This window comes from Rhipicephalus sanguineus, chromosome 9, assembly GCF_013339695.2.
Source record: "Rhipicephalus sanguineus isolate Rsan-2018 chromosome 9, BIME_Rsan_1.4, whole genome shotgun sequence".
Lineage (NCBI taxonomy): Eukaryota > Metazoa > Arthropoda > Arachnida > Ixodida > Ixodidae > Rhipicephalus > Rhipicephalus sanguineus.
In genome coordinates this window covers 6,399,226-6,426,436 of record NC_051184.2, presented here as the reverse complement: position 1 = coordinate 6,426,436, position 27,211 = coordinate 6,399,226, and the positions used below count along the sequence as shown (strand labels likewise).

Below are 27,211 nucleotides of genomic sequence, written 5' to 3'. Positions count from 1 at the left end.
CAGGAAAATAAATACGTACTGTACAAATTAATGTGTGGTGTGAAATTTATGCCAAAGAAATGGCCTGTGAATAGAATCCATACTGCAGCACCATTTTCTAACTCGTTTATCTAACTCATTCATAATTATTTTGGACTGCCGCTCAGACGTCGTTTACACATGCTAGATAATTGGCATGTCTGCTGTGATAGAGGTAAGATAATGACACAACTGCAAATTTAGCTCCATATTTATGAAATTGACGTATTGTTATTTATTGCATTTGGGATCAGTCCTCTCACGGCGCACTTTCTTACGACGGCGCGCGACGGAGAAACTTGATCCCGATTGGGTTTCAATCGCAATTGAAAGCTTTTATGTGACGCCTGTATTGCTTAGATGGTTTCGATTTTCTCGATAAACGCATAAATCACCTGAATTAGTTTCCTCGCTGAATTATCGTATTTGTGTCACGCGTTGTTTAGCGCGTTGTCTGGCAATGCTATTTATGGTGGCAATGTCACCGAGAAACAGCTGCGAATCGCATCAAGTCGCGGCAACCATGGAATGCTTTGTAGTGCGGCGAAAAGCCGCCAGGTGATCGAGCGCAGCAGGTAAGCGGAGCAAGCAGACGCCGCGAAGAGGTGAGTAATGCTTTCGTGATATTTCTAACGCTTAAACGAAAGCTAACGGCCCGGCCAGCCGTCGTGTCCACGAGTTACCGCATTCGTGGTTTACCCGAAAAAAGCCTCTTCGCGCTTTAACGCTTAAATATCTCCCAGGGCAAGGACCTCCGTTCGCGGCCACTCGAGGTACGAGGTGGTGTGAAGCCTTATCGCTTCCTTGGCGGACGAAAACGAAATGCAATAAGCGACATATGGCTGATGTGCCGTGCCAGCTCTCACAGTGCCGTGATTATGCGGAAGACCTTCGCTCGATTCCTGGCTGCTTTCGGATACGCGTTGGCGATCGTAGTCGAGCAAACGCGGCGGTCTCGCTCCAGCGCTGTCAGAGTTGCGAGATAGCTTCGACGACCTTCACTGTAGCGTCGGCGCTACTACGATGCATCGCGGTGTTCGCACCGTACAGGTGCGTTGCGTTGTCTTCCGTTGGCTTCGGGACTCGTCAAATTGCTCATCACAGCCGCAGACGCGGCAACGGAAACAAAAAAACAGTCGCGACAGCGGAAATCGGGATCGTGCTACGCGACACAGCTAGCGTGCGTGCGCGCGGTAGCTAACAGTCGTCGTACCGACGATTCCGAATCCTCCGTTATCAGCGCGCGCCGACGACACTTCAAGAGCGCTCCTGTCTGCCTGGCTTTCTCTCCTTTTGATTATCGGTTGGCGCCCTTGATGTTTTTCTCGCGTTTTGACAATGAGACATACCGCGGCAAACACGCAACTCTTCTGACTGCGTAGTCGGGTCAAATCGCGCACACCTTAGTAGGTGGGCGGCCACTTGCTGACGACATAGATCGTTATTTGTTTATAACGCTTGCTGACACTGACGCTGTCAAGTGCGAGTGTAAAGTGCATTTTCGTTCACGCAGGCGGCTGCGGCAGCCAGAACACTAAACCGGGGCGAAATGGCCAGCAAGCAAGGAAACAAGCAACCCTTAAGCGGTAACTATGCCACCAATTAGAAATCTTTAACCTAGGAAATGCTGCTTAGTGTCTGCAGACTAGCTTATTTTCTGCTTATAGTGTATACGTGGTGCTTATTCTGAAAGGTCAAAGTATAAATTTTCACCTTCGTTTACAGTCATGATAGAATAGGGTATGGCAATCTGCCCAAGAACATGCCTTATTTTTCTTTAATCGGGCTAAACACCCTCTCCATAACTGTGTATGTGTCTTTGCACTTCAAACGTTGTTCTTGCTTATGTATGTATGTGTGTATGTAAATGTATGAAGAGCCAAGAGGTTTTAATACAGTCGTACAAAAGTTGACATGGGCTGTGCTTTTTGCCATGATTTATTTGATGTGTGAAAACCAGGTAGTGCCCAAATTTTTTTAATCGTAGATTTCCATATGGAAAGAAACATTTCACACGCCCCTTCCCCATATACCTATTTATCCTTCATTCTTATAAATACTAAACCTGGATAAATGTAAGCCACCTGTGGATGGATTGAAGCTCTCTCTCAGTACTCAGAAATTGCCTTCAAGAAACCTTACACCATATTTAAATATTTATTATTATTTTATAAATGCCACATTTTGTTTCCAAGTCTGTATCGTAGAACCATAACTAAGGAAACGTCTTTATAGTTTTCATCTTTTGTGATTTTGTCTTTATAGTTTTTTTTTTGTGTTTTTTATTGAAATGTGTGTTCTAAGAGTGACGCAGAGTCTGTTTTGTGCAACAAATACTAATCAGTCATACCTTCCCTCATTGTGATCTGGCGCGACTGTTTGTATTACGAAGTTGCCCTACAAGTGTACACTTGAGCAGTGTCAATATTTGTAATGACTGTAGGCATAGTATGCCTTTCAAACAGTGTGCCTGAGTGACATTTACAGAAGCTTACATAAATAGGTACAGAAAGAGTTACAGAAAGCCTATTCTGAGTCTAGCTAGAGTGATCGGTTACAGTTCTAGAAATCTGTCTGCATTTTTTATGTGTAAGGAAATGACTTGTATACCGAGATGATTGCTGTTGAAGATAAAGTGTTCCTTGTCGTTAATGTATAAATTGTCCAACAAATCATATATATATTAGCACACTGCATGAATTCATTGTTGCACAACGGTGATATTGATAGTCATGCTATGGTCAGTGTCACCACAACATTACCATTAAAATTATAGTAGCGCACTTGCTGCGTATTACACAGGCAGTGTACTAGCTACCACTGCAATTACAATCTAGTACTGTGAAGATGTGGAATCGTTAAGGTTGCCCCAGTATAGGAAAATCAGGTGTTGCTGGGTAAGCAGCATTTTAAAACATTTTATGTACAATGTGATTATTCTGATCAACTATTATTTACCAGTTATAAACAGGGCATAAAACGTCATTATATGTTGTTCCGTGAATAGCGGTCAATGCTTTGAGAGCTAAAGAGGCTTATCTTACCACATGCATTTATGACAAAAAAATAATGCATTACAATAAAAAAAAAAATCTGAAATGAGAAAGATCTTCAATATGCACCTCGTGATTCGACGTGAAATTAAGCCTTATACCTTTATTTTGTAAAATGCAATGCATTTGTTACATTAAAGGCATAGAATATGTGTTTGTTAACCACTAATTGAGCTGAGTGATATGTTTCTACAACTGGTGGCCATAACGTGTTGTTGCCTCTTGCAGCCTGAACGTGATTTGTCTACTAATGGAAGCACAAGTGTTGCCATGAGGATAATGATAGGTTAAAGCCAAGATGGCTGAATAACAACTACAAGAGCACTTCTTTCGTCATCATCTTCATTTTATTGCGGGCACGTTCTTCAATTTGCAGGAATGGCTTGTTATAGTGGGCACGGTAGGTGTGCAGCTTGACATAAAATTTGAGCCCGCGAGTTGTAATATGTGGAGTAGTTAGTTTGCAGAAAATGCGGCAAGTTGGGAACAACTAGACTGCGAAACATGCACAATCAAACTTCTATGGTGGCACTGATGGCACAACTTTTGCTCCAGTGCCTCCTACGTGTGAAGTGGAGTATAGAAGCTAGCTTTGTTTTGTCACAGAGTTGGCATCACTGATATCTCGCATTTTGATGATCTTCTCACTTAGTAAAATGCCAGCAGTCTTAGTAAGAGAATGCTTTGAACACTTGGGAGAAATAATGTATCAGTTATTAAATAAACATACGTTTATCTTTAGTGTGGTTTAGTATAACGTACCTAAGGTGACGTGAACATTTAGCGTGAGGCTTAGAAGAAGGTTAGTTGATCGATCACTATATCTGTAGAATGCACTACTATTTAGCATGATGCAATTCTTGTGTGGGTCGTCATGTGCCCTGGGAAGCCTTTCATGTTAAAATAAACTGCATATACCTAATGCATAACTAGCAATGTCTATGCAGTATAGTCTACTGCACTACTATCTTTTCATTTGCTGTTACTCGGAAGAATGTTGAGCAATGCAACTGACTTGACATCAGGTTGAATTTGAGCTCTGACACAAATATTAGTTAGCAGTTAGCTGCTTTACTCAGCAGTTGGAAGCGTTCATATGTCATTGCTCATTGATGGTACTTTGATTAATTTAAAAGTGTAGCCAGTGCAATATGTTCAGTAATTGCAGGCAAAACCTAGTAAGTTTTGCGGCATTCTACAGTTCAGACAGACTCTGTGGAGAAATGTTGAGCTAGGTCCGTAGAAGGCATTTTTGAAGTAGCAAATAGTTTAGTTTTGCCATGGGTAGAAGCTGAGAAACGCTAGAAGAGAGAAAAAAAATTAAGGATAACGGGTTGACAGCCGCTTAACATGTCTACATTATTTACACATGTTGTCGCAGGTTTTAGTGGCGTCTCTTAATTGCATTGCTTTCTAATATCAGTCACTATTTGACCTGGAATCATTTGCAAGCAATTTTCTTCCCAGCAAGAGCTCATGTGCACAAAGATGCCATGAAAAAATTGGCCACGTATCAAAGGGTGCAGTTGTATAAACGTACAAATAGGGCATTTATTGCTCCTCCTGTATAAGAATGCTAGCTGCACAACACTGACTTCAACAGGAAGTTGTATGAATTGAAAATTATCAGTTCATTGTGCAGCTGTGTATTTTTTATGATTGCAAAGGTGCAAGAGATGTGGTGGAACTTAGTTTTAAATTGGCAGAACTGATTTCTATGTGAAAACGTATATTGTCAGATGCCAATGTGCCTTTCTGCATGATTGCCAAGCAAGCAAGCTGTTGGCGAAAAGGTACAGGCTAGTTGGTTATTCGAACACGCATGCAGAATGGCAGCACAATAGATTACACAAGGCCTTGACACAGGACAATGTCCTGTTTGTATGTGTCCCCCCTTTAACCTTTTGCACCACAATTACATAGGAATGTTCGACAAGCTGGTCAGCTTTGAAGTCGTTTGCTCATGGGGAACGGGGGCTGGACTGTTCTCTTTTTCAATTTGTTTCTTTTTTTTTTATTGCCTTTGTGTAAATGACACCGTTTGTACACGCACCTCGTACTATATCTATTTCAGCCCTCGAGAAGAAGATGATGGAATGTTCGAACCTATTTGAGCAAAGTCGGGGTTCCAGCTTCGCCAAGCCCCGACTCGGTGGTGCTGCTGGCGCCACAAAGCACAGCTATGCTCCCGGCTTCAACATGCCGCGGCCACCACAGCTTGGACTCGCTCCAAGTGAGATTTACCACATTATTTAAAAATTATACGGGAAGCAGTGCAAAAGATCACACAGCCAATTAGCGTGAGGCGGGAGCGTAGTTTTCTCCGAACATTAACAGACCAACATACGTGGTATGTCTGAACAAAAGAAGGGAATTTTCGTGAGGGTCTCATTTCTTTGCCAGACACATCCAAATGAATCCAACAGACAAGCCAAGGAAAGCATAGGGGACATTAATTGTTGCTTTTAACTGTAGTATAGTAATTATGCCATAGATTAAAATTAATTAAAGTGGACAGAAAAAGCAACCCACTAACGGAAAGGGTGCTTTTTTTGTCCACTTTATTCATTTTGATTTATGTCATAATTACACTACAGTTAAATACAACAAATGTCTCCTATGCTTTCCTTGGCTTGATTGTCTGTTGGATTCATTTAGATGTGTATAGTCTATAATTTATTATAAGGTTTCAAATACGCGCACCATTACATATCGCAGCACACCACCTCACCGAGTTTTCAAAGGCCCCTGTTTTGGGACATGGTGCTGTTTTTACGATGTCACACGTGAAATTAATGCTTCTTAATGTTTGTACCAGAGGATAAAATATGAACAGCTGGGTTTCTGACAGCTCCCGGTGGCGCAGGCATAGACCAGACAAACAGGGGTGTGGTCTCCGCAGTCTGCGACGCACCATTGGAGGGTCGCAGAAGGCAAAGCTTAGCCCCTATTCTCAACGTAGATGTTGAGTAGGAGGAAAGCATGGCTTGGGAGGAGGGCAACCTTTATTTGTCTGTTGCTGCCTTGATACAAGATGCTTCACTTAAATTATAGTGCACATTATTTCCTTTAGTTGTGGCCTAACTGCTCGTGCAAGTTCAAAAACCTATTTCAGAGACCCTTTAACTCTTGTATGGAAAATGAAAATTTTATTTATTTCCCAGAAATTTGGCATGCGGGCAGCCACACTTCCAATTTAAGCACTCAAGCAGCGTCTTACACAGAAAATAAAAGTGCGCGCAGTGCAACTAAACTTAACAAGTGTGGCCACCTAGTGTTCGAAAACTATTACTAGACCACTAGTTAACCCTGAGAGGTGTGCTTCCTTAGGAGGACCACACTTGTCATCAGCTATGCGGTAAAACCTCAGTGTAATGAATTATCGTATGTAGCAAAGTTAGTCAGAGGTGTTTGCAAACTCACCGTGCAGTGACTATATGCTCATAACAAATATTCAACATAAAAATATTTTTGTACTGGATGCGGCTTTCTTACAATGAGGCGGGGGTTGAAACTTCCTATCCTCAGTCTATTGAGGCTGGCTCACCATAATATTAATTAGTACTGCAGTGATGACTGCCTTATCACAAATAAGGAATTGGGACAGATCCAGAAACATCAGATCTTTTTCTTTTTGACATTTTTAATTGACTAAGTCACCTACTTCTTTCATATCTTTTATCACACTCATTGCAATATCACGCAGGAATATGTCTCTATTGTGTAAACTCTAGTGTATGTTGCTTTTTATTTGTGCATAGTGACGTGCATGTACAACAACAATATGATGTTTGCCATTTTAAGCATTCAATATTGTACGTGCACTTTTACTTTTCTGTGTGTTTCCTTATGTAAGTTTTCAGTCTGCATCATCACTGCCGTTTATGTAGCCAGTGCTTGTATGCAAACTGTGGTTTCAGGTGGGAGGACCCTGTCAGGCGTTAATGCCTGTTGTCCTCTCTTTCCCAAGTGTAACTTTGTACACTTGAATACTAAAAACTCACTGAGTCCTCTATGGATTCACCCAAGATGGCTCGAAGGCGAAAGCCATCTTCTTCTTTTTCTCCTCTTTCCATGCATTCATCCTCCACCGCCCTCCTCCGAAAGCTTTCTGCACCTAACATGGTTTTGCACTGCCTCTAGAATTGGAGGCATTGCAAGCTTTCTGTACCTCACGTGGTTTTTCACTGCCTCCGTGATCGGCGGCACACCTTTGACCAAGGGACAATGTCGTGTAGTGGCGTCACTTTATGTGATGTTGTAGTGATGTCATGATAACTACATGAATTTTGGCGATCTGTGACGTCATATGGTGATGTCATCATGTGACGATGTTTTTTTGCGTTGCTCGTGTTGGTGCCGCCTACACGGGCCACCACCACCGCCGATGGTAACTTTTCGCGTTTGATGAGACATCCAAGGCTTTCACCTTAAAAAGCAATGTTTGGTGTTTGAATTGCTTCTTTAATCACGCAGACACCACACCGACCACCCATTTACCCGTCTGGTGCCAGCGTGGTGATGTGCCTGCCGTTTATCGGGACCTGGAACAACAGCTGTCGGGTCCCAGTGGCATCAACAGCACTCTGGTCTGCTCCCTGCTGCTGTCTTCGGGACTGTCTCGATCCGCTCTGGGCCGGATCTGGGACATTTGTAGCCGCACAGTGCCCGGGTCACTGACACAGCCTGAGCTGTATGCGGCTCTCGCCTTGGTTGCACTTGTGCAGGTAAGTCGGGGCCGCGTTTACATACCTATTAGTTGCTCGGAATTTCGCATAGATGAGATCACCAGACATACCATACACAGTCAGCTAAATCAGCGGCTCATTTACATGTAAATGTCTGACAAGAGGTGATATTTTGGTGACTTTGGTAGGGCCAGAACTTGGCAGCAATGTGCTGATGCATTCTTCATCTTCCTCTCCACTTGCAGAAGGGCTATCCACCCGAGCTGGAGCTGCTCTTCCGGTTGCCGCAGCCCCCCGTACCCATGTTTGCCCACCCCGTGAACAATGTCTGTGCTGCTCCGGGTGGACCGCTGCCACCTCAGGCATGGCCCAACCGGTCTTCACCGTCGCCTTCCCCACCAGTTCCTCAGCAGCCTTCGGTAACTTGCTGCCCAACATTCCAGGCCTCAGGTAGCTTCCTCCTGTCATCTACCGCAAATCCTTTACCACCGGCGTCATCTGCACCCACTGCGACTTATATGTCATCTCCTGCTGCAAAGCCTCTGCCAGTGGCGTCATCCATTCCTGCTGCGGCATTTGTGAGCTCAGCCCCTGCGATGTTTGCGCCGTCTTTACCTGCAACGTTCGTGTCGTCTGCTCCCGCAACGTTCATGTCGTCTGTTCCCGCCACATTCGTGTCGTCAGTTGCTCCGGTGACGACGCTGGCATCATCGATGCCTGTGATGACAGTTGCATCGTCAACGTGTCCAGTACCAGTCACGTCATCTGTTCCGAGGCCAACGATGGGTCCCCCCACCTCTTCAGTGCCACCGACTGTGTCGTCACACCTGTCGTCGACGTTTGTGTCGGTGACGCCGGGTGTGCCCAAGGGTTCGTTTGCTCCGTGCAGTGTGGTCGGGGCGTCCGGTGAATGCAGTGGTGCTATGGGAAATGGTGGTGTGTTTGCTGGCTCCATGCCGTTGCTGGTGAACCATGGCTGCCCGCTGCCTACCGAACCAGTTTCCAAGATCTCCACACAGCTCACCGGTTCAGGTAGGATGAGTAGATGCTGAAAGAAACTCTTGCTACTCAGCTTGTACCTAATGATTAGTTACACTGTCTTAACATTTTTAGTACCGAACATTATTCTATGATACACTGCTAGATTTCCCGTACTTTATTTGCCAAATGAGACTTCTATCAGAAATCCATGTAATAAAAAAGAAAGATGGGGCAAGACTCGTTTCCATTTCATTTTCTAGAACCTTTTAGCTGAAAATAATTGATCAAAATGCATTTGTAAACACAGTTCTGCCTAGTTCGATCTGCTGCTAATTAATTAAGAAACCGCTTGCCATATACCATATGTGACTGTATGTTGGAAACCTTCATAATGTTGGGTTAAGTGTGCCTCTTAATGGGATTAAGTTTGAATAAATGTGTCTATCTGCAAGACCTTAGAATTTTTCCCATGCTAGTTGTATTTTGTGTGCTGCTTTCGTAGAAAAATGACCTTGTAGCTAAAATTTCTTCACTGACCTTTTGAAAGTTAATCGGCGTGGCATGATTATATCGAGAGTTTTCTTCTCAACCTGAGTATCATGTTTTGCCACTTTTTGATGCTCAGCTATGTATTACGTCTCACAATCATTTCTTGCCCCCAACTGCCTCCCTACCATGATGAACAGTTTCGGTGAAGTGGTTTTATGGGATAACTCGCTGCTTGGAACTGTGCATTCAAAGATAGGCTGTAGAATCCCTTTAACGTATTAGCTCAATAACAACTAGCGTGCCTACTTTGAACCAAATTTACTGTAGCTGCTATTTTCTACATTGCAGTCATAAGGAGCATATGGTCCTATTTACTTTGGGTTATTTTCATCTACCATTGACAATTAAGTATTGCCAATAATTTTATGCTTGTTTTAGGTAAAACCTCAGCTTAATGTCTAGCACAACAAAAAGTGCAACCATTTCTCTGAATAATAAGTCTGGTCTACTTAATGGTACCATATCCATCTCACATTGGCAATTATGGATAAGTAATCTGCCGCTAATTTTAGGTAAAATCTCAGTTTTTACACTGTCTGACATAACAAGAAATGTAAAACCCATTACATTGAATATTATGAAGAGTGAGTAAGCACGACTAAACAGGGATGTAGAAAAAAAAGAGACAAGGACACAGCGCTGTGTCCTTGTCTGTTTTCTTTCTATGTCCCTGTCTAGTCACGCTTACTCACTCTTCATGGATAAACAACTTGCCCGCCAACATGTTTTGGCCAAGTACATTGAATATTAGGCAATTCGGGTATGTAATGGTACCATTGCCTTTGGTTCTAGTGAGGGGGAATGCTGTATTAAATTTTAAAACGCTTTCTGAGGAGAATGCATCTAGTGTGGGGCTAGCGATCTGAATGCTCACCATGCAGACTATAGAAGCCCCTTTCTATTACTCTTATAGAAGTTGTGATAAGTAGCATGTCTGATTATATGCTTTGTTTCTTTGCTCTAGGAGATTTTGATGATGACTTTGACGACTTCAAATCGGCACCAGAACGAAGTCAGTCGCAACACCCGCCGCCCCTCGTGGACGACAAGTTGAGAGTTCCAGCCGACCAGCCACCTCTTATTCAATCTGTCTTGCCCAACGATAAAGGAAGAACGAATTCCCTTCCGGACTCTCCGCGGTTAGAACCTCCCAAGATCACTACGACGGTGAACGCACATAATTTGCAGTTGTCTCGGCAACGAAACAACATTTGTGAAAGCCCCAAGATGCCAAAGACCTTTAACTTTGGCCTCAAAATCAACTTGAACTCTCTCATGTCTTCAAGTCCCCTGGATTCCCAGCCTGCCCCCGCACCGCCTTCGATCTCTGCGCCTTCGACTAACAGTACGTCGGTGCCGGAGCAAGTATCGGCGCAGGACGACGATTTCGCTGATTTCCAGACAGCATTTCCCGAAGCTTCCAAGCCATCTGTGCCCTCTGAGGATCGGTACAGTGTGTTCAAAGAACTTTGTGATGATGGACCGTCATTGTGGAATGTTACGGATGTTCCCGCAAGTAATGCAAAGGACGCAAATACAAGTACGGACGTCACGGACTCTGGTAAGGCTTAGTGCCTCTTGATATCCCATGCTATCCATTTTATTCGGAATGAAATGGCACAAGATGTGAGTTTCCAAACATCTCTTACGTGCCTGAGCACACTAAAGAATCACTGCTGTTTCCTGACGGCATCAACCATGGGCATAATAGCTTCAGCGCGGGAAAGGTCCTGACCTTAGCTCAACGCTGAGAATGTTTCGGCCGTGCCACATTGTCAGTATTACAAAACTGATTCTGGAATACAAGCAATACTAATAAACTTTATAGTAATAAATTCTAGCAATATGAGTTGCAGAGTATATTAATTTCTGCATATAACAATGCTCTACCTGAATGTGTGAAACACTAACACGCCATATTGTCATAATTTTCTCTTTACCTTCCAACAGGGTACACAATGATAACAGAATGTTGTTGAGCGAATTGGTTTGTAGCGAATACATCAAATAAGGCACAAAATGTATTGTATTCACTTGCATGGCTATGCACGTACACGAAAAGAAAACAATCCTAAGAAAGGTGCTTTGTTAATATAATCGTCTTTTGCGTATGGTTACAGGCATGCACGTTCATGTGTTTGTGCCATGTTTGTTGTATGCAGTGATAAGTCTAGAAAACGGAAATTACATCATTAAGGCACCATTGCTGAGCAGACAATTATGAACAGCTAATTGTCATTACATATACACATCTGCTCATTGGTATTACATGATCTTTTTACAAGTTGTAAGATAAGACAGGCTTAAAATATATCTCCACTCCCATAATAGTCTACTGGTCATTTCAGAGCTACCACTCGCCTTTCCATTAATATCGTCATGTCTTCGCCTCCTTTGGACAGCAGATTTCATTGATTAAAACTCTAACGATAAGCTGAAGTATTCTGGAAAAGCGTAACACTAGGCACCAGCTATGCAGCATGGACAGTGTTTTCATTAATTCCATTGCCATCTAAGAAGACGGATACGTTATGCGAGATGTATGTCAACATTGTCATTCATGACAAAAATCATTACCGACGACTACAATACTCTCTGATGCAAAATTTGAGCACAGCTGTATGCTTGTTTTTATTTCATAGGTCCCTTGGTGCAGCAACGATGAGTTTCTCGTTCAGCATCACGAACTGCAGTGTTGCATTGCTAATTGTTCAGAAATAACTGGCAGAAACTTGAACTACGGGTCAAGGGCGTTGGCTTTTAAACATGACTAGTCGAAGGTTCAAGAGTAATTGTGTGGTTTCTAGAAAGTATGACACAATTCACGTCGCGCATACAGTCAGATTCCAAATGATATGGCACCTTCTCGGCAGCAGAGACACGTTTACCTGAATGGGAGAAATGAAATCTTTCTCCAGATACATAGAGATATATTGAAAGAGACCTTAAGAGGAAGAAATGGAGTTGAGTTGGACTTTTAATCCATGGGACAACTCATGATCTATTAAGAGTTGTAGAATGAATACCAAGGGAATACAAGTGCAATTTATTATGGCAAGAACTAGATGGTTTGATGAAATTAAGATATATGCTAGCATAAGGTTTCCTAGTAAGGAAACAAATTCTTGTCTGTTCTGGCAGTTGTGAAACGAAAAAAAAAAAAATTAAGCTGTAGTAAATGAAAGTCATTGTGCTTACAGTAATTTTCATTTAAACCTACTATCTACAGTTTCTACAAAGGGCCTACAGTTCTCAAAAACTTTGCCTCGGCAAACAACTTGCACTGAAGAGTTATTGTACATCCAGTACTTCCATATTAATTTACTTGCTTTGCATAAAGTCATTAGTTGCCACTTTTCTCTTTGTTGCTAAGAAAAGTAACAAACACCTGCAGTTTTTATGCAAAACAAGTGAAATGACAGTGAAGTAAACAGACTCACACAGTGTACAATCATCGACAGAGGTGAGCAACAGCAAACGGTGTTTTTATGAGGTGTCCAACAGACAGTTTGCGAAAATTTGGAGCATCCCTTAGCATTTATGCTCTTGTGTGGCCTTGGGCCATAAAAACTTCCTCAAATAAAGAGACTATATGGAGAAAATGAACAAGGCTGGCAAATCGTTGTACATATATATTAACCTTGTTGCCAGTGTTTGGAAATAAGTGCAGGTACACTTAATTGAATGGGTACCTGAGAGGGCTTGGGGAAAGGGCAGGAAACATACACCATGTCATCTGAGCAAATGTCCAGTGGTTGCATACATTTTGGTATAAGCAGAACTTCCCATACTATTACATGCATTTTGTTTATAAGCTGGAATTCACGACCTCTGATGCACCGTCATCTTCATACAGCCAAATGCACTCCATTATGTTGGTAACAAAACATGATACCAATCACGTAGATTTTTAATCGTCAGTCATGACATGAAATCTAAGATTCTTATGACGTTATTTTGCTGTGGGGAAAATTGTAAAGTACACAGAACATTTGACAGCGCGGTGTTATAGAGCGGCTGCAAGACATTGCTGGATTCATGAGACTGCAGTTTTTGAAATGCATGCAGCATGTGAAAGTGCATGTGCTGCGACTTGAAAAAACTCCTTGTAGGTAGTCTGCACCGAGTTCGAAGTGCTGCCATTTTTTAGAAGGCAGTTCTACGTGTTGACTTCCTTGCTCAAACACTACATAAGGGGATGCGGAAATGTTCACGTGGGGCAAAAGCTACACCACCTGTTCATAACAGTATGTGGTGATCTAATAATCTTTTGTTGCTAGTTGAAATTTATTAATACTTCAAGTGAAATGTTGCAAAACTCTTGCATTGCATTGAGAGACTGACATTGTTATGCTGTTGAAAAAGTATTTCATTTGTATTCAGTACGGTTTCAAAATTTGCTGCTTGTACTTCTCCGCACCTTTGTAGAACTACTTTTTGTACTCGCTTACAAACTAAGAAAAAATGTCAGCTCCGCTCAGTGAACCGCGGCGTGCCGGCCCTTCACCTGTGAAAGTCGTGCTGGCTGGCTTCCGCTCTAGCCATAAGTACTTTTTCTCGGCTAATGTGGATAATACACACATTAAGAGTTTAAGGTCTGTGGTCACTCTGTAAAACATTGTTTGGCTGAGCAGCGATGTCAGAATCCCTGACGAAATTCACCAGGATGTTCAAGTTTCCGACCAAAAGCCAGCGACACAAATGTGCGTCTGTATGGGAAAGTCTACTATCTGAAACATTCGAGAAGCGATGTCACGAAATTGAGTTAGCACTATTGGACGGAGCACTTATGCAAATTCTCTGTGGGAGGGACAGTGATCACTGTGGGCAGTGCGGACATTTTTTTTCTTAGACTGTATCTAAGTATAGAGTGTCCGAAGACATTTGTCTGAAGATCTGAAAAAATGCCACTGTTTTCAGGTTTTCACACAACCGAGACGTGGCACAACCCGCTGCCAGACGATGACGATAAGGTGGACGAGGAAGACTTTGGTGACTTCTGCCATGTCCAAGTGGTCCCTCCGCCAGCGCCCACGACTCCCGAAAAGCGCGCAAACATGTTCGGTGATCTCCTGTACAATACTGGACCCTTTTCATCACAGTCCAATGACACCATCTCTCTAGGTTAGTGTTGCCTGCCTTGATTGGTGGCCGAACAGTGCGAAGGGACAGACACACATAAAGATGGAATATGACAAATGTGCTGACTCATTTGTTTGTTTATTTCTTTACTTGTTCATGGCCCCTTACGGGCTCTTCGATAAAGCATAGTGTAACAGGACAACCTGACTCATTCGAGCTCCTATTTAATTTGCTTTAACACTGCTGATGTGAACTCAGCTCTTAGGCAGAAGTGGGTTGCAGTACACAAATGAAATCAACAACAAACAAAGCAACATACATGAAATAAAATGTACAGAACAAAAACGAAAAGACTTATTGTGCCAAATATAGAGTGTCCTCAGCTCAGTGGACAGCACAAACACCATAAAGGTTAATAACTAAATAATGGACTGCGTAGATATGGGATAGAATCATTAAATATCTTATGCTTGAGAGCGCATATGAAAGAGCACGCTTTTAGGCAATCGACAACATTCGTGGACAAGGTATTCCAACTGGTTATGATTCATAGAGGGCAAAAAAAGGGATTTACAAATACACTAAGATACATTCGTGGAAATGCACTGTAAAGTAGGACTCTTCTGACTCTTAGTAGGTTATATGGAGAATTCAATGGTAACGAGCACTTCAAGTATTGAAATGTCAAGAGTGGATATTTTTATGCCCACATACCAGACAACAATGTAAAGAGAGGGAGAAGACAAACTGAAGTAATGTAGAACTTGAAAGAATGGAAGTTCGGGCTTGCTGGTATTTTATTTCTAGCCTGTTGGCACACAAAGGACACGGGGACAGTACGAACGACGTTGGCAAAGCCTATTGTCTGTGCGTTTTGCCTTTTGCACTTTAGGAGGCTAGGAAGGAGGAAACGTATGTTGAACTACTTTGTTCATTACTTTTAGTGACATAATACATTAGTGAAAGGAGTGGGTTTTAACTAACAGAAGTACATATGTTGACATGTTTACCAAATTGTGTCAAGCAATACTGTCTTGAAGTTTGCAGTTTCTGCAGTGTTAGCAACTGAAGCAGGAATTTGGTTTGACTTTGGGTTTGTTTTGACAATAGAAACGTCAGAAGAATAAGTTCATTGTGCAAGAGGGCACAGAAATTCTTATATTGTAGTCAAAATGGGATTAAACAAATCTTGAAATTGTTAAGAGCTGATCTCCGAGAGTGTGGTTAAAATGATAAATGTAAAAAAAAATGACATAACTGAGCATACTTAGGACGGAACAGCAAGTCGAGACGATTGGATAACAAAAAAAAGATTGGGTAATAGCTAGACCAATTAAAACAAACCGTATGATATCGAACATTGCAGATGGTATGGATTTCAGCACTATGTGTTAGGTCCAAAATGGCTGAAGCTATATGCTACAGTGCCAAAAAAAAGAAAAAAAGAAGCTTAGTATGAATAGGTGAATTTAACCTAAATTTACTAAAGCTTATTTGCACAGGAATTGAAATTTGATCTGATCGCTGCGTCAACCAAATATGAGCATATTTCCATATTTAATGAAAGGTGCAAATCAATACCACTACAGCGGCACAATCTATCGGTAAGACACTACAAGGAAAGTATAAAAATGGGGGAAAAAATCAAGCGCATCATATAATTAGATTATTTCGTTCTGTTAGTTGTTTGTGTTGTTACAGTAACAGTGAAATGGTTTGTTCAGTTATCACGTTGCCTGTGTTAATAAACTTCAAATAACAGAGAGCTGAGCTAGTTGGTACGTATTCATTCTTAAAAGAGACAGGACGTGCAAACACGGACACAAGAAAGAGTTCAGGACACCACAAACGCAGCTGCGGTCGCTTCTACGTAGGACAGACGGGCCGATGCATTAACCAGAGATTGTTGGAACATAAGAGATCGCTAACAGGAGGCTCACCTTTTAATCTATCTTTACATTGTCGAGATTGTAAGTGCACGCCAAAATTCGATGAATGCGCAGTGTTGTACCGGCATAGAAATGAAGAAACGCGCCTGATGATTGAAGCATGGCATATCGAGAATAGTGGTAGCGCATGCGTGAGCCAACCGTCGATTAACTTGCATAAAGATGAAATCAAATGCCTTATTAGTTATCTTCAACGTAGACCGCCACGCGTGCCGGATTGATAGGTTCGCCTGTTGCGTGGGCATGCGCAGATAAGTTTTCGTGCCTTCTTTCTTTTCAGCCGGTGTGCGTCTCTTCAGTTGTTAGTCGGCGTTTGTGGTGTCCTGACCTCTTTCTTGTGTCCGTGTTTGCACGCCCTGTCTCTTTTTAGAGTTAATAAACTTCAGTTGAGTGTCGATGCTATCGTCTCATTTCTTCATTTGTGTGTGTCTGTGCTTTGCTGTCCCCGCCAGTGCTACAAGCGGTTTTAGCTTTCAGTTATTTCATTTGCCCTAAGTTGGAATGGTCTTTTTGTGAAACTCCATTTTAAAGTATCAGTGTATTTGGGAGTTGAGTTTGGAGTCGCAACACAGAGGGCAATGCGAGAGGGTGTAGCCTCGCTTTAATGACATGCCAGAAATACGTATATCGGGAGAGCACATAGTTTTGGCTAGGAATAGGTAAACGATAGTCTGAGAAGGGTAACATTATAAAAGAAAGGAATGTAAGAGGAATGGGACACAGTTGGCTAAGAAAAAGATTACTAAATAGTTGCTGAAATCACGAACACACCTCAATGGATTAAAATGGCACAGACCCAACAAGGGTCCAGCATGTGGGATGCTTGTCATTAGGCATTTATTGACATGCCTGCTAGTATTAGAAAAAAAAAGTTGTCATCAAAAATGGTATTGTATAGCCATTGTTTTTCTGTTGATAGTGGGTTAATTTTTCAGTTTCGGTGAGCACTCCCCTGCCACGCTCGATTATCGCCTATAAGTAACACACCCAAAAAAGCATATTTTTTCTCGCTGTGTGTCATTTTTGAGTGTGGAGTTTCCGGTTAATGACTTCTGCCAACACTGAATGACATGCAAACGAGCTTCATATGTTGTATTAGATCAAGAATATAGGACAACGAAGAGGAATTCTGGTATGCAACTCGCTTTCTTTTGAGAGCATGGTCACAGGAGAAGGACCGATGCAAGAATTCAAGCTGCAGTGTTATCACACAGGTTATTTAGAGGAATGCAATGTACACTTGTGTTTCACATCTGACAAGAACTGTTTGTGAAATAGCCCTAAGAAGTCATAGGTGGCTTGGCGTAAGACCCGTTCACAGGGTCCTGCTTGTTGCTGTGCCTTTACGGCTGAAAGGGTTTCTTCAAACTGTGTTATCTTTTTATTGGGTGTCCTTATTCTCAGTGTATGTTGTATATTGCGATGAAAACTAAATGTTTCCTTCAGGGAACTTTTACGCCTCGCACTTAAAGGGTTAAAGAACAAGCACTGCATTTATTTTTCAATTGGCTGTTTTGTTTAGCTTTCAATGGACAACATCCATGTTTCATTATTCACACAATAGGTGACAAGATAGTGCATTTAACTTCTTCCACTAATTGTGCTTTTATTCTGTATTGAGTTTTCACTGGAACTTGCCTCATTTTGTTGACTTTCCTGAAGACGTCTTAATAGGCACGCCATGCACATCTGCAGGTGATGGACTTTCCGTAAACAGCCTCGAATTCGGTGCCCGTGATAGTTCACTGTCCAGCCGGCATGGATCAGTGCTCAGCCTGGATTTTCGGCTAGGCAACAGCGACGACGACGAATCAGCTTCGGCAAGGACGGGATGTTCGGATGATGCTCGTGCGGCCGCCACTGCTGACAGTCAGGAAGAGGCATCTCCATCTGCAACTTCCTCTGGTGAGACCTCTGAAGTCATTTCCGTATAGTCATATAGTTTTTTTCATTCATATACCCCGAAAGCCCATTCGGGCGTTACATGGGGAAGGTTCAGGCAGTTATGCAAACAAGAGTGCAAGAAAGAACATTGGTAATATACAATGTTCATTATATACAAAGTAATATACAAAGTAATATACAAAGTTCATCATATAGTCATCTAATCTTTCGTTCATGCAGCACTCAGAGAAAAAAAAAAACTGACCGCATGCATGTAGTAGAGGTTTCTTAATTCATTGAACCTGGAAATGATGCTACTAGAGATGTCATCATGGCATGTGACCTTTTCTGCTTGAAGTTGACTGCTAGCTGAAATGTGGCTAAGATAGACTTATACTAATGTTATATGTGTCTAAAGGTCCCTGAAGCGCTTTTTGAAATTAAGCAATAGAGTAAATAATTCGCAACTTAATTTAAACGAAGCATCTTGGATCAAGGAAACTGAGGAAACTGCGGGCAATTGAAAGCTACTGACCTCCTAAGCCATGCTTTCCCTCCTCAACTTTGTCGCTTCAGAGCTAATCTCAACTTCTGCAGTAGTCCACCAGAACATTAAATATCACCAGATAAGTGATCAGTAAGTTATCAGTGATCAACCTAACACCAGATAAGTGATCAGATAAGCGATCAACCAGATTAACGCAGACCATGCCATGTGTTTGTCTGTTTGGTCACTGCACCAGTAGCTGCTGCCACAAACCTGGCCACTCACGTTTTATTCTCCAATACAGACACTAAGAAGCCAGTCAGATCAGTCTCATGAGTGACATCACAAAGCATGCTGCGTACGAAACACTGGGGTAGCAGTGGCACCACCACAGGGTGGTGGTGTCCACTGCTATCTGTAGCGATGCACATGCTTAACCCTTTTAATTACACACTTTACAAAGAGTGCTTGAATTAGTCTGTTAATGACCTGAAGAACTTAAGTTTTGAATTCTCACTCAACAAAACAACTGCATTTGTGCTTTAGCAAATAACTGGAACTTTTTACTGTAACAATTACACTTTTTTTAGAAAGCTTGCAGGCAAAGGAGAAAGTACACCTGGCAACAAAAGTCCCCAGTACGTGGGCTCCACTGTAATTGTGGATTTCTGCTGTGTTGATGCATCATGCTTTTAATTTAGTGGGTAACGGTGTGAATCGCAGACGTTAATTCAGGCTGAAACCTTTAATTTTTAGAGGGAATGTTCCCTAGGTTAAGCAGGAAACCAGCTTTTTCACAACTCTTGCGTCCCATTAACTTTTTGGCGCTAGATGTGCCTGCTTTTGAATCGAGTCATTGCAGCTGGATATCGTTAACTTGTTGCAGTAGTGAACATGTATTTTTTTCCTTCATCTCTAGACACCACGTCAGACACACAGCCTGAAGGTGCTGTTTCCATGACGGAGCAACCGGTGCTACTTTTGGACAAGTATAGTGTGATTCGAGGCATGAACCAGGTAAGGCAGCTGTACAAGTACTTCATATCGCCGAGGCTACACAGTAGAGTGGAATTTATGGTACTAGCTGAGGTACTAGGAACTGCCCAGAAGAATGTTCAGTTGACTCATATCATTTTAAACTTTAGGGGGCACATTTTTTGTTTGCCTTATCTGATGCTTTAATTACCTGAAGCATTGAATTAATTTTGGTTAAACGCATAGTTATGAGTCACACATGACAAAAGTTGAGTTTTCAACATGTGTGCACCCAAAACACGTACACAAAGATAGATACGCAGCTTTGCTGTCATGAAAGGACCACTGATTTTTTACAATGCCGTCTCTCGGTGGTGCTGATAAATGTCCAAAGCAGCCTTAACATCAAACGTGCTCGTTTTAACTACTTAAGCTACGAAAATTTATTTTGCCTCGGTGGATATTGTGGGGTCTGAAGCGATATAACCGCCGCCGCCCTCGGAACACACGGAGACAGTTCACGCGGTCGGGCAACAAAACGTATAGGTTTATTAACACACTTCTTTACATATGGCGAGCTCGCCGGCCGAATTAGTAAACGTAACACGCTAACACGAATACTGGGAAACATATCACACACTCAAGAGAATGTAAGACTTACAATACAATATAACATAAGACAACATAAGACATACAATAAGACAACATAATACATGCAATACAATTGCGGTGGCGGCGCCGCAGATGCACGACTCACCACGAGGGCCCGAGGGAAGCGAGCCGCGGTACCGTCCCCCACGGACCCCGCGGCCGTCGTCCATCCGCTCGCGCCGCCACACCCCCGAAAGAGAGATTCACTGCTGTTTCTATGCGCCGGCCTAAATTCGCTGCGGCGATGCCGGCGCCACCGCGCTAAACTCGGATTACAGACAGCGCATCCCTGGCCTTGGACGAAGGTCTCCGCTTACGCACAAAGCACGTGCGTGCAAACACAGCGGCCGCGCCCAAGTTACGGGCAGGCGCCTTTACAGGGACGATATAGCACCCCCACAATATTGCTGTATTGCCCTGCCATCCTTTGCAAAACCAAAATGCTTGAATTACACTTGCCATGTGTCCAAGTGCCGGCAGTGGTGGCAACATTTCGATGGGGGCGAAGTGCAAGAAAACCTGCTTCGCACAGGGAGCCAGACTTTACCAGCACATCATTCACAATGTCCGAAGACTTTTCGGTAGGCTAAGAAACTGGTTATTTGTTCCCTACTCTTTATTTGTAGTTTTAATACTAAAGTTGTGAATACCAGGATGCAAGAATCATGTTATATTAGTACTAATTGTAAAAACCGTTGTTCGATGTTTGAAAAGTGTTCAGTATTCAAATCATATGAGTCCCTTCTGTCACTGTTTGATTTGTACTAATTCAGTCTCAAGAGTCACTATATTTGCATAGGCCCTAGACAGTTTTCTCCCCAGAAATTTTTTAGGGGTGGACATGTTCAGAAGGAGGGGGGAGGGATATTAAGTTTAAAGGGACCGACAACTGCTCAGAACATGAAATGAGATGACTGCACTGATGGAAAGATTGTCCGTCGCATTGACTCAAACCAACCCTGTTTATCTCGTGAGAGGTGGATTTATATTTTTATTTCTTCATTGAAAGTCGTGAAAAATGACCTTTGGCGCCTCTGGCGGCAATATCATAAACGGTCCGATGAAGGCGGTCACGTGACCATTGGTTGCTGTATGCGTTCGATGACTTTTCTGTTAGTACTGAAATATTGTTCATTTCTTTATATTAAAAGATATTACTCCATAAAAATGTACATATAGGCCTGCGTTAGTTGTACGCAACAAAGAGGCGCTGCCTTCGCTTGGCCTAATGATCCCATGCCGGGACAAACCACCCATGTCAGAGGCGCGGGCAACCTTGGGCGCAGGTGCACACAACGCTGTACAAATACCGAGAAGGTGTATAAAGCCACATCATCTCATTGTAACAGCTTGCTATTTTCAAAAATGGTTTGCAAGCTCAAAATAAAGGTGGTTAAGCATATATCCACAGTAACTCCTGCGAAAGCAGAACAACGACAGCTTTCACAAAGACTAGCGGCATCGCTATCAATTCTCAGCGTTGCTGGAGCAAGCCTTCAAGCGTGTTTGGAGCCTTTCAGATCGAAAAATACTGCTTATAAAATAACTACGTGCTTTTAGGATAAACCACTGCAGCTACAAAGGCTACGAAGGGTAAGCTTCCTGTCGCACCGTAAAAAACTGGGTCGAGAAAAATCAGTTGTCGGTCCCTTTAATGTTTCCATATTTTCAAACTTCCCATTTTCGACACGCATTTAATTTCCGATTGTGCATTTATGGCACTTATGATGCACATATAAAACGGAAACAAGGGCAACTGTGTTCTAGCGCTGGCACTGGAGCTGGCAGTCTTTGAAACCACGAGGATGGACTCCTTCTTACATAATCAGGTGGTGGGAGGCATGTCTCACTGGCTTTGCCTGTGCGGAGTTGCTATTTATCGGTTCCTCCGGCGTACATTTGAAAGGACAATCATAGCGGTGCGAGGTCTATCAAAAGCGGTAGGCGGTGAAACAGAGTGGTGGGCGGCAAAGCAGAGTGGTGGGCTGCATGTCCACCGCAGCCCACTGTGGTGAAAACCCTGCCCTTAGAATAGCCTTGGAAATGACTGGGAACGCCTGTTTGTTTCGCTGATCGCAGGATGCTCCAGTTGGGGAGGCGGCCTGCATCGACAGTTGGACACGCTGCGTGGAGAGTGTGTGCGAGCTCATAACGGAGGCAGAGTCTGTCTTCAACCGGGAGGCCAGCAGCCAGGTGTGCAGGGAGGCATTGGAGACTGCAGAGGGTGCCAGCTACATACACAGTGAGCCGCCGCTATCTTGTATTTCTCGACGTGGCAGCCCGTCTGGCAGGAGCACAATCAGTGACGTGTGGAATCACATTATCGAGCCTCATAATGCCTGCTTGGTGCTGTGCTCGGGAACACCAGTTCTGTCGTTTCTTGTCTGGAATGCGCTTTCCTAGACTACATTTGCCTTTTGGAGTGGAAACTGTTCTACCATCAACTTCTGCTCCTGATTGTGGTCATTGTTGATGGTGGGGTGCAGTAGTAGTACTATTTGTATTCTGGCCATTGGTCTTATCCAGTCGTGGTTTGTCATACAGCAGTGACTGAAGGCCACTTCGACCATTGCAGATGGTCGAAGTACACTCAAACCTCATTAATAACAAAGTCACATTTGACACGAAAATGACTTCGTTATATACGAAAATATCATTATATATATATCATTAATATCATTATAATATATCATTATAAACCAATAATTTGTTATGTCGAAGTTTGAGGGATATTCAAATTGTAATTAGCTTTCTCATGCGCTTGCATATTTCCAAAAACCGATTTGAGATAGCTCGGCTAAATGTATTTGGGGCTTCTGCTATCTGTTGATTCTCAGCTCGCTAGCCACAGTCATTAAATATTCAGCATTCGTAATGATAATTGATATGTTTACACTGTTTTTTAATATATGCACAAATTCGTGCTTAATCTAGGTGTGTCACTACATCGAGTAAACAATGTTCGTTACTGGAGGGTATCAGTATTTATTCTGCAGAAAGATGGCAAATCAATTGGGCAAAAATATCAAGCTGATGCAGTAAGCACCACGCAATGAAATTGCATTTAACCTAAAGAAGGTTTCTATAAAAAGAAAGCTGCAGTAATGGTGGAAACCAACCTCATTATAACATTTGCATTAGTTGTCATCACAGTACTGGTTGCTGAAACACCATAGTGGCTTTCCCTTGAACACTGAGCAACAAGCTTTCCTCTAGTAATCTTCATAAGAAGCTCAAGGCATGATTCTCACATCTATCAAATGCTTTGTCACATCACCTTCACCACACCAGCGTCCATCATGCAATAGCATTTTCTTTCTAGTTTCTTGAATGCAATGGCACGGCGATGGTGGTCACCAATGCTCTGAATGTCATCTGCATCCCATTCTTGAAGAAGCAGCAGCAATAAAATGCTGTACCATGACAGCAACGCGACAGAGCGTTTTACAGTTGTGCTAACCCGGCCTAACACATGCCGTGACTGGATCCGTATGCTTTCTCCTGCCAACTTGCAGACTTGGCTGAGGTCTACAAGGTGTGCCAGCGCATAGCCCTATCATCACACCTGACGGGCCTGCAGTCTGAAAGCCTGGACAAACTCTGCTGCGAGGTGCGGGATACTTGGGAGCGACTGGCCTCGTATCTCGAGAACTCCTGCCTCTTTGTAAGCACCACTCGCTTTGCTTGCCACGATTCATTTGCGTATAGTAATGTCCAGAATGAAGGAACGACAATTTGGCTTCTCCAGAAGTGCTAGTTTGTCTGCTGGCCGGGAAAGAATTACTTAACCTGTTTGTGAAGTCAGCTTACGAAAATGTTTGTCTTCTTCGGTTATTTACTTTTATATAGGAGTAAGTTACCAGCTAGCAATGCGTAAGAAAGTTTTAGTACTAAGAATAGCAGTCTGTTAATTTTGTTAATTTCATTAGCTAAGCTCATTCAACAACTGCAGTAGCACAGTAGCTGAGGTGTAAAGACAGCATGCTGGCAGATTAAAGGCTTCAGGTCCAAGGTTTGATTCTTGGCCGTCAGGCTACACATTGACAACTGAAGAGCACAACAGCTCCCATGTAATGAAGGCCCAGTCCAGAAGCTAACCTAACCTGTCAAGAATGCCATTCTGTTAAAAAACTTTTTGTAGCTATACAGCGGAACGACTTCAGTGTGCCTTGGTCCCAGTTGCATGAGGTTCATCGCAAATGTCAATTTCGATTTGTGTTCAGTTGAATTTGAATAACCAGTGCGCCTGCTTTTCATCTGCACAACTTCAAGTATTGTTTACCCCACGCAGACTGTGAAGGTACCTCCCGCCGAAGACTCCAAGTGGCTGCCGAGTGCCGAGGAATCGGCCAAGTCGTGTGGTGTGTGTCTTCTACACGTCGACAATCCTGACATTGCATCTTCCAAACTGTCCTACAGTGGCCGCGAGTACCACTCTCCCTGTGCCAACCTGTGGGTTAACTGTGTCAACTCGCTACTCCCCGCGGTGACTCCGGTGCAACTGCTGTAATGAGGAAGGCAGGGCACGCTTTGTCATGCATACTTGCGTCATTCCCCCCCCCCCCCCCCCTCCGGCCTCACCCCGACTTTTTGTTTTCCTAGACCCAAGAGTGAACACCGTGTACTTGCATGGTGCATTATCAATCAATGAGTCATCTAAACAACCACGACGTGACCGAGATTCGGGTGTCACTCCACTGCGAGGGATGAAAACAGGTTGAATGTTGCCATGCCGTGACTATTTTGAAAGACTGAGCGAACGTTGTTTCGAAGGTGTAGATAATGCTATGTGTGGTGGTGTCGCAGAAGCAGATTGTGTTGTGTGCCGTTGTCGACTGTTTCAAAGCCATTCCATGAGTGAAAGCATCTTTCGCGTGGCCCTGTTGTTGATCCTGTGGAGTTTCTGTAACACATCTGATACACTGAAGTTCTGAAGATCGAGCAGTACCCTTCGTTATTTCTGAGACTTATAGCGAGAAAAGTTCTGATTGCCGACAGACTTCTGGCCGTGTCGTCATCGTTGTGAAAGTGCAGCGTGAAATGCCGGACCATCTGGGGCCCGGGGTACTCGTGCTGTGGCTTTGAAACTTTTCACAAAAACTGTATGCAATGTGGAAAATCAAGTGCAGCGTTTACACCACTAATTGTTTTGAGAGCGTGCCTATGAGCATGATTGAAGCATGGCGAATATAGTAAGAATGTGAGGTCAGCAAGGGCTTGCATCGAAGTGCTGTAGATAACTTGCTAGCTTGCATCGACTGCAACGTGTGCATAATGTCGCGCATTTAGGCAAGTGCAAAAAAAAATGCATTGATGTACTAAAGATCGAGAAAAGTCCGTGATCTTCGACGCAATGGAGGCATCACTTTGGTGTTTCAGCTAAACCAGGGCGAGATGTACTATTTTATTTCGAGAACATTTAAGTTGTGAGAGTATCAGGGAACAAAGTTTATTTTCAACATTGTGCTTTTGATTTGTGGTTTTGCATTTGGCTTACATTTGGCCTGCTGCGTTAGGGCAATGTAAAGTTCTGGCAGAAATGTGCCATCTTGGCTCGTCGTGCCAGAACGTTGTGAGAACCGGTGTTCGTGAACGATTGAGGCGGCCTGCTCTCTTTATTGTTCTCTAACTGTGACTTAGCATTAAAAAAGATTGCAGCGTGTTGCCTTAGTGCATTTATTTTTACACTTAACACTTTTAGCATAGCTTATATAAAACAGTTAATAGCATATTTATTTACCCCCTTTTGCTAACCTTGCCAGTTTTGGAGGAAGCATTTCAAACTGTTGTTTTATACTATATGTTATGTTCCCTTTGCATTATGTTGACTATGTTGACATGACCCTTTATGTGCCTCGTATGAGACATTCAAGCCATGTAAAGTGACTGTACCTTTTTGTTCACGTGCACAAAACATTTAAGGGTGGATCCTTAGTAGGTGTTTATGAATTCTAGCAATGTGTGCATTACTGCTTTTAATTGTGCACTGTATAGGCAGTTGTGTAGAGTCACATGGCTACGAAATGTGATCTGTTAATACTGTGTACATAAATAAACCTTTTCAAGAGCGTATCATTGCTGTTCTTTGATATGGGTCGTACGGAAACTTGCAGACACGCATAAGTATCTCTATTCACCTGCCACGTTTCTGACTGGTGTGAGTGAAGAAGTGTTTGGTTGAAGAATGCTTCATGAGATGGAGGAGCAATGTCAAATTCAGTGCTTACAGCTTCTAGTTCATAAATGATGTGCACTGTTGGGCCTGGTGTTACGGTGGTAAAAGCTTCGTCATGCTTTAGGTGTCATCGCATTCGCTTATCCTAGCAGGCTTCAATAAACAGGGACAGGTAAGACACATGAACAAGCGCAGACTAGCAACTGCAAGTTTATTGAAGGAAACGCAAAAATAAGTAACAAGAAAAACGTGAACAAAAAACCACGTGAAAATTTTTTTTTCCATTTTATTTGGGGGACAGAGCTGACTCCTCAGTTTCATCCTTGTGAAGTCCCCAGTGTTGTGGTGTCTTCAGCAGAATATTTTTTCTATTGGCCATAGCACTAGTATGTCATCATTTTCACGATGCTAATAGGGACTCAATGGAATAGTTGAAGATGAAAATGCATATTGAATTCCTTTTCAAGCGAAGCATGTGATATGAGCCGAAGGAAATACCAGCTAGAACTTCAGCAGTTATATAGATACAACAAAAACCGGCTTTTGGCTTAGAGGGACACTCAAGCAAAAAAGTAAATTAAATTGCACTAGTAATTAGTATGTGTCTACGATACCACGAAACGTGCATATACCAAGACGCTGTGGGAATCAGTTAAAATTGGAGCTTTCATTGGTGCTTGCAGATATAATGGCACCCTTGATTAGCAACCGTTTGCAAG

The 27,211-nt window shown here is 42.8% G+C and overlaps 1 protein-coding gene across 1 annotated transcript; it reads left to right on the top strand.

Moving 5' to 3' along the window:
• The first annotated feature begins 772 nt into the window (after positions 1-772).
• On the top strand, positions 773-26,379 carry LOC119404510 (synergin gamma). Its single transcript, XM_037671034.2, has 12 exons — positions 773-791; positions 1,532-1,604; positions 5,146-5,304; positions 7,548-7,798; positions 8,005-8,791; positions 10,254-10,850; positions 14,210-14,413; positions 18,016-18,225; positions 19,611-19,708; positions 22,397-22,559; positions 23,833-23,981; positions 24,609-26,379. Exons 2-12 carry the CDS (start codon positions 1,568-1,570, stop codon positions 24,825-24,827), a joined length of 2,874 nt encoding a protein of 957 aa, XP_037526962.1. The 5' UTR covers positions 773-791; positions 1,532-1,567; the 3' UTR covers positions 24,828-26,379.
• The last annotated feature ends 832 nt before the right edge of the window (positions 26,380-27,211 follow it).

What these genes read in the sequence shown, in the direction of transcription:
- LOC119404510 (XM_037671034.2), top strand. Translation starts at nt 1,568, where the DNA reads ATGGCCAGCAAGCAAGGAAACAAGCAACCCTTAAGCG. An exon ending in GGGTGCCAGCTACATACACA is followed by an intron (nt 22,560 to 23,832) that starts GTGAGCCGCCGC and finishes GCCAACTTGCAG; the next exon opens with ACTTGGCTGAGGTCTACAAG. An exon ending in TCGAGAACTCCTGCCTCTTT is followed by an intron (nt 23,982 to 24,608) that starts GTAAGCACCACT and finishes TACCCCACGCAG; the next exon opens with ACTGTGAAGGTACCTCCCGC.